Genomic DNA, 10,000 nt, shown 5'->3' on the forward strand with positions numbered 1-10,000 from the left:
GTGTGGGAGATGAAACAGTAGCCTTTAAATGAGATTTTTTTTTTTTTTTTTGGTTTTTGGTTTTTGGTTTTGTTTTGTCCCCCCCCCGCTCGTGCCTGCTCGGGGTACATTTTGGTGGTAAATGTCATGGGAAGGTTCCTCAACCTTCTCAACCTCCTCATTGGCTCAGAAGCCAGAGAGCCCATCATATAAAGCGAGGGTGCCCGCTCCAGCAGCCTTTTCCCGCTGACGAGCCTTGTGGATCTCGCTTGGACTCCATCTATAACCTTTTTACGCGCAGGGTGCTTGGAGAAGTTGCAAGGCGAGCGCGCGCCGGCATTCGGTTTTTCGAAGGAGAAGAGTTGTGCAGCCAACAGGTAGGTAAGTGTGATGTTAGATGCACATCGCGACGGAAGTGCACGCTGCTCTGTCTGAGGGGGGAAAAGTTATATGGACTCGCCTGGCTCGTTTATTTTATGGATTTCATTGAGTAATTAAAATTGAAACGAGTTAGAGTGATTTTTTAATTTGGAAAAAAAAAAAAAGTGGGAATCTGATTTGTTAAAAACTCCGAATTTCAATAGCGCTCGTTTAAATTGTTTAGAGGAGAATTACATGGTCATTTTAATCTCACTGTGGTTGCGCAATAATTTTTCATAGAGTTAAAGTGATTGTGGAGGTGCTGAGACACCTTCAGCGTCTGAACTGTGGAAAAAATGTAGCCTATGCTTCTTGGCTACAACTTAAATGTAACTCTCAATTCATTTACTTCACTGAACTGGTTCAAGGGGATGTTTTTTTCTATGGATGCGTAAAAGGCAAAAGGCACATTTAGATGGGGAATAATATTTAATAAATCTCAACAAATGGAATTCAGTTGATTTTGTCTGTTTGTTATCATTGCATGTGACGTCTTCTCTTCATGCAACACTTTTCTGTTCACAGAGAAACTGTGAGCTGAGGCATCTGAGTGGGCATGTGGCTACTGGAGAAGCTCCGTAGTTCTGTGGAGAACAGTGGGACACAGTCCCAGCCCCCGCAGACAACAGAGGCCATTCCTGTCTCTGTTTATGCCAATGTCCTCACTCCAGACAAGATCCCTGATTTCTTCATCCCCCCTAAACTTATCTGTTGTCCACCAGAGGAGTCTCTTACCTCAGAACCTCAGCTCTGCTCCACCCTGCGCCCCTCCTCCTCTGATCATGCCATCTGCAGCCAGAGCCCGAGAGCTAGGAGCAGCAAGAACCCCTGCAGCCCTCGCCTCTTTTCCCGCCTGGGGGGAGACACACGCAGTCTCCAGAAGTCCGCCAACCGTCACATCATCCAAATAGAGAGTGCTGATGAGCCAGGTATCGGATCTGTGGACAGGGTCAGCATTGAAGTCAACACTAATGCAGACCCCCAGTCACAGACTGCAATGTCTCTGCCCTATGTCCCCAAGGCTCAGACCTCCTATGGCTTCTCCACCCTGGTGGAGTCTCCTCACACCCGACGCAAGGAGAGCCTGTTCCACAGCGACCCCAGCAGCCCGCTCACCTCCCCAAACTCACAGAGGCGCTCCCAAGGGGGAACTTTACTGGCCCCAGCCGACCCCAACCCCTACCGCTATTTCAGTGGTGGAGAGAGTGACACCTGCTCCTCAGCAGAGTCATCCCCGTTTAACTCCCCTCTCCTGTCCCGCTCTGCCTCTCTCCTACGCTCTATTACCCAGGAGACACAAGCCAAGGTGAGGATTTCTGGTTCTATATGTCTGAGTGTATAGATTAGCTGTTAGAAAGTTATCAATGAATGTGTTACCAAACTATAGTCCTGGTTTGATTGACCATGAGGCTTCTCTCTGTATGTTTACTAGTTGTTTTTTCGCTCTCTCCCTCTAGATGTCTCGTGCCAAGCGCTCCCTGGCGCGCCACAGTTCTCTCTCCACTGATGAATGCAGCTCAGCAGACAACAGCCCCAACATGCAGCGCCGCCGCATGCGCTGCCCTCCCTCTCCTGCCTTCCGTCCATGTAAAGGCAGTGGCTTGAGGGGCACTGCAGCACACCTCCTGCAGCGCGAGCACACTGTCAACCTCCACAAGGGGGGGACACTGAGGCTGAGCACTCACTATGACCCAGAGGCAGCTCGGCTGCGGGTGCGTGTGCTGGCAGCTGAGGCCCTTTATGACAGGCAGACAGATCCTAAAAGCATTAACTGCTGTGTGGCACTCTACCTGAACCCTGGCAAGCAGCAGAAACAGAGGAGCACCATCATCAAGAATAGCAGGAATCCGGTATTCAACGAGGACTTTTTTTTTGACGCACTGCCCCAGGCAAAAGTAAAGAGTCTGGCCATGAAGATAAAGGTAGTGAACAAAGGAACCAGTCTGAAGAGAGACGTGCTTCTAGGAGAGAGGGAGGTGCTGCTCAGTGAGCTGATCGAAGGCCTGTAGGGAGCTCCTGTCAAGACTTCGATGAAAACCAGCAGATCCACATCTCGAGGGCCCTTTCTTCTCTGGCTACCTTTCTTATCCCCCCTCACAGACCTGATAAATAGTGGACAGGCGAAAGCATGCTGAAGACAAGGGAGTTATATCTTGCACACTGTGTTATGTACATCACTGGACACAAACCCGAGGACTCTAGAAATAAAAGTCCCAGTTTAACAAGTTGCCATCACTAGCTTTTTTTCAGAAGTCAGTCCAGGTCAAACCATCTCCCGTTATTTACATGCTTACCAGTACACTAGCAATGTGAACAGTGGATCTGTGGTCCATGTTTGTGTAATTTTTGTACTGAATTACAAAAGGTGTTGCATCTCTGATGAGCATTGTGATGTGGCACAATATCATATCAGCTGTGATGCAATGATGATCCTGTTAAAGCTGGAGCTGTATTTATGAAATATTGCAGTAGTATTACATATGAGTTTTTGCACGTTACTGTTGAAATTAATAATGCCTCTGTGTACTTGAAAGAATTTATAATTAGGAATTAGATTTTAATTGCTAGTGGATGTAGTGTTAACATGACTGCCGTTATGTCATATGCTTTTGAACTTGTGAATAAAAACACTAAACTCACACTAGTGCTTTTTTTTACCCTGCAGCTTTGTCTCGGTGATATTGTCTTCTAATAATTCCTCGGGATCAAGAGCGAGCCCAGGGAAATGATTATAAACCCTCCTTTGCTCCCCCAATCTCTCCATTTTTGCAAACAAGTCTGAGGCAGGGTCCTCTGAGACAGGCACAGGCTGGGTGTCATTTGTGAGGCTTTTAATCCTTGTTCTCTGCACGCAATATTGTCTCTGTGTGCACTCAAACTCCCTGTTTAATTTTGAAAACACGTTTTCTATTCAGGCTGTCCTCCAGTGAGTTACAAATAGTTATTAAGGATGGCAGGAGGTAGATTCATGGCTAAGTCGCTCTCCGTTTACAAATGTTGGCATGCGCTCTCCTGCTGTACATGCAATTCATCTGTATTGTGAGGTTACATCTTGATTTATTTGTTTAATATTTGGGTTGGTAAACTGATATTTGTGCTGAGGGGGTAGTAGGGAGATGTACAAGAAATAGTCAAGCATGCAGGCATGTTCCCAGTGATTAATACAGACCAATATCCAAGTGTGGATCTTATGCCTCCTCTACTGGTGAGAGATCAGAATGACGCTACATTAAAGCCTAAAAATAAGTCACCCTAAAGGTTTAAAACCTCTTGTTGGCTAATTTTAATTGCCTAGTTACCTGCCCTGAGTGTCTCTAGTCTTAGTTCTGCCCATATACACCAAGACAAGTGCTCCTATGACCCTGAAATGGAAAGAAAAATAAATTTCATTAAGAAAAGTAAACATTCTCAATCTTATAAACCCTATGCTGATCTGCAGCCAGCTCCTTTTGCTTAGAAAGTACTAAAAAAAGTCACAACATGTACCAACATAGGACACATTCATCTGTGAGCTTAGAGAAGATTAATTTCTCACAGACTTGAGAGCAAAGAGATAAGACTGGTGAAGGAAAATTAATAAGTAATAATTAAGTAATTATTTTTGCTTCTGTAGACTTGGTGACGCAAATTATTGAAAAGTGACTGTCTAATGCTCTTTGAATTAAGCAAACCTTTAAGCAAAACATCAGCCTATAGTCATAAGCATTTGACTCAAATTTTTTTGGCTTCCAAAGATGCCTAAAGGCCCTGAAAACAAACTTTATCAATCAGCATCTTACTCTTAGCGATGGGGTCCTACACGAAGACAAAGTTTTCTGCCAAGCCTAGAAGAGTTTCGGTTATTTCTCAAACAGAGATTTCTGTCTGTGCTGTTTTATCCGCGCTCCCCACTGTGATTTGAAGTGAGCTTGCTCGTTAAAATAAAAAAGCTGGTATCACCTATTTTTGTACACCAATCAGTATCTAGCACATTTTATAATCAAAATCTGATGAAAGTTGGCAGGTTGTTTTTTTTTTCTATCTTACCAGCACTGTCAGTCACATCTGATAAAACCACACCCTCATGAGGCTCATCAAAAAAATTAGATACACTATTGATCTTGAGGTCAGGCGTTCTAATACCACGTAGGTATTGTCAAATTCAGTAATCATTCATTATGAGTAACAATTACATCTTATTTTATAAAAAAAAAAGTATGCACTAAAAAGATCAAATCATCTACCATCAGACTACAAGCAAGGTAATAATTCTAAAACAGTAGCTTGATGTGTCCTGAATTTCCTTTTCCTCCACTTTTTAATCGATAAAGTGTATTCATAATATAATGTATAGTCATATATATGTGAACGTTACACAAAAGGTACATTTATTCCGGGGTTCATATTTGTTTCCACCCAATTTTTTTTAAAGAGTGGAATGACAAATTTCTTGCTTTGGGATACCTACCATTCATGATCTTTGTGATTCTGTAAGCAAGCAGAGGTGTCATGTTATGACACCAGTATTTAAATGCCCAGAGGTGAAAGTATTCTCTGAATTAATGAAATATTCGAATCCCTCCCAGCTCCACTCTCATCAACAGCTTCAATATACTGCACACCACACTGAATTTATGCATATAATAAAGGTAGGAGAGATGCAGATGGTAAAGTCACTGTCTAGATTCCAGTGAATGTAAGGTCCTGGTGCTCATGTCAACTACAGCTTCATGCACGTCAGTATTCAAGCTAGTATTCTGGCCAATGCAGAGGAGGATAGAGTCATGTGATCTCCTGGGGACTCTTTGAGATGTTCAGATCAGTCATGTGTGTTTCCAGCTTAATTCCTAGTTGTAAAAATATTCTGTAACAAACACAGGATCGCCTTAATGCTGTTATCCTCCTAAAATGTACAGTTAACCTGCCAAAGGGAATGCTACCAAACAATATTAACAGTACTGCTGTAATGTTTTTGCCACCTTGTTATTCACTACCCTATTAACGTGACATACTGCAGAAGCCTTATCCACCTACTGGTGCTGGTAGCAGTGGATGATGGATGCTCACAGTGCCAGAGGCCTCACTGTGTGTGAGATTCAGGTTACTGCAATTTGACTGTATTGTTTTAGCTTTCCTCAGCCTGAATAATGTAGACTGACTGCGACGCATTTGTTTTGTAATTTTGGGACAACTGGACATAGGAGGAGACTGAGGTGCTGAGGTCAGTTTCTCAGTGTGTCCATCATTGGGATAAGGCAATGATGGGTCAACAACAAAAAAAATTTAAATGAAAAAAACTGTAATAAAAATAGTTGTATGTTAATTTCTAAGTAACCACACATCATTGTAGCATTATGTGAACATCACCTGCGGGGCTATCCGTAAAAATGTTCCTTTCTAATACAGTTTGTACGTATTCACAGTGATGGGGATCAACGTACCATTTAAACTGAGCACACTTCCAAAGGGTGTATTTGGTTTGTGAGCCGGGCACCAACTGGCTCTCTCTGTCTCCACTATCTGTGGAGGTGCCCCTTGTCGGTCCGAACAACCATAACAAACGAACCCATCAGCTGGTATCCCATTCAGTCACATGGCGCATGGGAAATGTAGTTCTTCATAAAGTGAAACGCATCCCGTTCTCTGAACCAAGAATTCCATCAAAACTACGTCACCCACAATGCCTTGCTGAAATCGTAAACATAGACCTGTCAAACAACACACGCCATCTTGACAGCACCCTCAAAATGGCAGAAAGATGTGAGATAGAAACCGAGTCCACACCAAGATTCCTGCTTTCTGTTATTTAAAACCAGACACGCCAGTTCTTCCAGAAACGAGTGGTTATGGGGTTGGTGCCCAGCGCGGCAGCACAGAGCCTGTAAAATGGACATAACGACGGCGGTTTTCAACGCGGCCAGAGATGGTAAGCTAAAACTTATCCAGAAGTTGCTGAGCAACAAAACTCCTGAGGAACTGGAGGCTTTAGCCGAGGAGAAAACACAAGGAGGCACCCCTCTGTTGATAGCTTCTCGATACGGACATTTAGAGGTTGTGGATTACCTCCTTGAACACTGTAAAGCAAATGTTGAGCTCGGGGGGGCGGTTAACTTTGACGGCGAGACCATCGAGGGGGCTCCGCCGCTGTGGGCGGCTTCGGCAGCCGGTCACCTACCTGTGGTTAAGACGCTACTGAAACACGGTGCCTCAGTGAACAACGCAACACTAACTAACTCAACGCCGCTCCGAGCTGCCTGCTTTGACGGTCACCTGGAGATCGTCCGCTACCTGGTGGAGCACAGAGCCGACATGGAGGTTGCCAACCGCCACGGCCACACCTGCCTCATGATCTCCTGCTACAAGGGCCACAAGGAGATAGCCAAGTTCCTGCTGGACCGTGGTGCTGATGTCAACCGCAAGAGTGTGAAAGGAAACACCGCCCTGCACGACTGTGCTGAGTCCGGCAGTCTGGACATCATGAAGATGCTGCTAAAGTGCAATGCCCGCATGGAGAGAGATGGATATGGCATGACCCCACTCCTCGCTGCAAGTGTAACAGGTCACACCAACATTGTGGAGTATCTCGCCCACCAGCCTCGCACCTCCAGAGAGGAACGCGTTGATGCACTTGAACTCCTTGGGGCTACTTTTGTGGACAAAAAGCGGGACCTCTTGGGGGCGATGAGGTACTGGAGAAGGGCTATGGAGCTGAGGCACCCAGGGGACAAAGCTGGATCCCTGGCCAAGCCTCCACCTGGTCCCCCGATCCCTGCCTATGGCTGTGCACAGGAGGTGACCACAGCAGAGGAACTGGAAGCTTTGATAACAGACCCAGATGAAATGAGGATGCAGGCTTTGTTAGTTCGAGAGCGCATCCTGGGGCCATCCCACCCAGACACCTCTTATTACATCCGCTACAGGGGAGCTGTGTATGCTGACTCAGGCAACTTTGAGCGCTGCATCAGCCTGTGGAAATATGCTTTAGACATGCAGCAGAGCAATCTGGACCCTCTCAGTCCCATGACAGCCTCCAGTTTCCTGTCCTTTGCAGAGCTTTTCTCTTTTGTTCTTCAAGACCGGGCCAAAGGCACCTTGTCAACGCGCATCACCTTTCATGATCTGATGACCGTGCTGGGCAAAAGCGTGAGGGAGGTAGAGAGAGCTGTGGCGCAGAGGGACAACCCTCCAGAAGCTCCTCAGTTCACCAAGGCCCTTTCCATCATCCTTCACTTAATCTTTCTGCTGGAGAAGCTGGAGTGCAGCCCTGAGCAGGAGCACCAGAAGAAGCACACAGTTTACCGTTTGCTAAAGCTGAACCCTCGAGGTCGGAGCAGCTTCACTCCTCTCCACATGGCTGTAGACAAGGAAACCACGTCTGTGGGCCGCTACCCGGTCGGCCGCTTCCCCTCCCAGGCGGTGGCAGCGCTGCTCCTAGAGTGCGGTGCAGACGTCGATTCACGTGACTGTGAGAACAACACGCCGCTGCACATTGCGGCAAACAATGGTTGTCCAGAAATTATGGCACTACTTATGAAGGCTGGGGCTCACTTTGATGCCACAAATGCACAGAGGAAGACAGCCTACGAGCTGTTGGATGAGCAGAGTAGCGGGCACCCAGCCCTCTACCCGCTGAACTACGTCACCCTTCAGTGCCTGGCGGCGCGTGCAATTGAAAAGCACAGACTGCCCTACAGGGGCCTCATCTCTGAGGAGATGGAGGCTTTCATTGAGCTGCACTGACTTCCACTATCTCACCTGACGAGGAACCCCTGCACTACTCTTCCTGTTGTCCTCCATACTTTACTGTGACCTGCCACAAATGTCCTCCACATCACTCTCTTCATCTTTGTCTCCTTTTGACTCCCGCTTTGCTCCTGGTCCTACCAACCCTGGACAGACCAAATCATAGCAATAAACATCCAGCCTCTGTGCTTAAATCTCTGGCTGAGATCTGGTCAGTTATTGCTTTATTCTAACGTTAAGTCACGTAGACTTTTAAAGTGATTGTCTGTTTCTACTGGTATTTAAAGCTGGATGAAACATCAGTTTCTCCCTCTAAAAATGAGAGTTACAGTATGATGGTGCATGTGTGTTTGATGGTGGCTGAACTGAATGAAAGATGGGTTTTAGTGTTACTGATATGAAGCATCCGATCAAACTAGCCAGATAACATGCATGAAAATGAAGAGTGAATACGATAGCTCACTTGTTCTTTTTACATATTCATTCAGAAAGGATGTGTTTGAACAAACTCACAAACCCAAACTTGCTTGCTGGTAATTTATTCCTGGTTCTACATGTTCCCATATACCATTTGCCATGCTTCTTTGATATGAGAAGGTGATGAATTTACTGTGCCAAATATCAGCAATGGAGCTACATTCTGTTACAGACTGAAAACGGGTGGCAAAATGAAAAAGCAATTAACTTCCAAATTATAAGCAGACGTAATAACCCAAAGTGGGGACATTCATGAAACTCCTAGTTCCAGAAGATCAGCAGCTCGAGTTGTTTGATCATTCAGACTGTAACATGATTTGACAGCATGCCGAGCCATCAGCCATCATTTGAAAGATTTTTATGAGATTGAAGATGAGTGGTAAAAAGAGCTGGTACCATTGTTTGGCTAACACTCCCCAGTCTCCACACAGATGTTTGTAACCTATGCAGTTTGTGATATTCCTGTCAGAAGCAGCATTTTTCAAGCAAACATGGGATGTTACATGGGATTATTCTTCAATTTTACATGCTTATCTTAACATGGTAAAAAGTGGAATCTGGGGCTGCTTCACTGACCATGAATTTGTATCTTCTGAATTTATGAACTAAGAATGTTTTCTTAAAATTTCTGTTGATGTCCAAATGAATAATGTCAAGCTAGAGTCTAAACTGTGCCTACATCCCTGTACTTCTGGATAATGTCACCACTAATGGAGATATTCAATTCAATGTCAAAGAAGCAGCTTCGGAAGTAGGACGTTTGTGGTGATAACAACAGAGCTTACACCCTCCTGTTTATATCCATCGGGAAAGTCTCATAAGTTACCTGTCCAAATTCATGTTTTAATTCTGTTTTGGAGTGAATTTTCCCTTTAACCTCAGATGCAGTTCACAGAAATGGAACGGATTGCTCTCCGGCCGTTCCTGCATCTTAGTCTTATTTTTAATAGTCTCTCTTTTGTTTATCTTGTGTTATCATGAATGTTTTATTAGTCTGTCTGTGCTAAGCTCCACCAAGTTGAATGCACACTGAGAGGCTCCATACATCCTAAATAGACAACATACATTCAGGCTATGAACTGTTGCTGCCTATGTCTTTCTCAACTGATTTCTTTAACTGATGATAACTCAAGAACAAAAGTGTGTTGGAGATACTTGAATAAAATTCAGTATCACAACAGGATCCTTGTGCTTGTTTTGTTGTGTCTTTTCTACACATGCAGATTCTTTCTGGGAATTGATTTTGATTTTGGAAAAGATTTTAAGTATCTGAAAATTGGAAATGAATCTCTTTCTCTGCTTTGATTTGTCACTAGTTCTTTAGCTTGAATGTTGTTGCTTACAATTGCAGCATTTGCACGAAGACTGCCATTACACACATTTAGATGAAGTGAAATGGTTG

General features: G+C 44.8%; 2 protein-coding genes across 2 annotated transcripts; both read left to right on the forward strand.

Annotated features, from left to right (window-relative positions):
- Positions 1-955: 955 nt before the first annotated feature.
- Positions 956-2,972, forward strand: LOC120799231 (C2 calcium-dependent domain-containing protein 4C-like). Its single transcript, XM_040144226.1, has 2 exons — positions 956-1,705; positions 1,857-2,972. The coding sequence occupies exons 1-2, from the start codon at positions 956-958 to the stop codon at positions 2,406-2,408; spliced, it is 1,302 nt and encodes a 433-aa protein (XP_040000160.1). The 3' UTR covers positions 2,409-2,972.
- A 3,107-nt stretch (positions 2,973-6,079) lies between these two features.
- Positions 6,080-9,781, forward strand: fem1a (fem-1 homolog a). Its single transcript, XM_040144284.1, has one exon. It carries the CDS (start codon positions 6,265-6,267, stop codon positions 8,116-8,118), a length of 1,854 nt encoding a protein of 617 aa, XP_040000218.1. The 5' UTR covers positions 6,080-6,264; the 3' UTR covers positions 8,119-9,781.
- Positions 9,782-10,000: the final 219 nt, after the last annotated feature.

This window comes from Xiphias gladius, chromosome 14 (genome assembly GCF_016859285.1).
Source record: "Xiphias gladius isolate SHS-SW01 ecotype Sanya breed wild chromosome 14, ASM1685928v1, whole genome shotgun sequence".
Lineage (NCBI taxonomy): Eukaryota > Metazoa > Chordata > Actinopteri > Istiophoriformes > Xiphiidae > Xiphias > Xiphias gladius.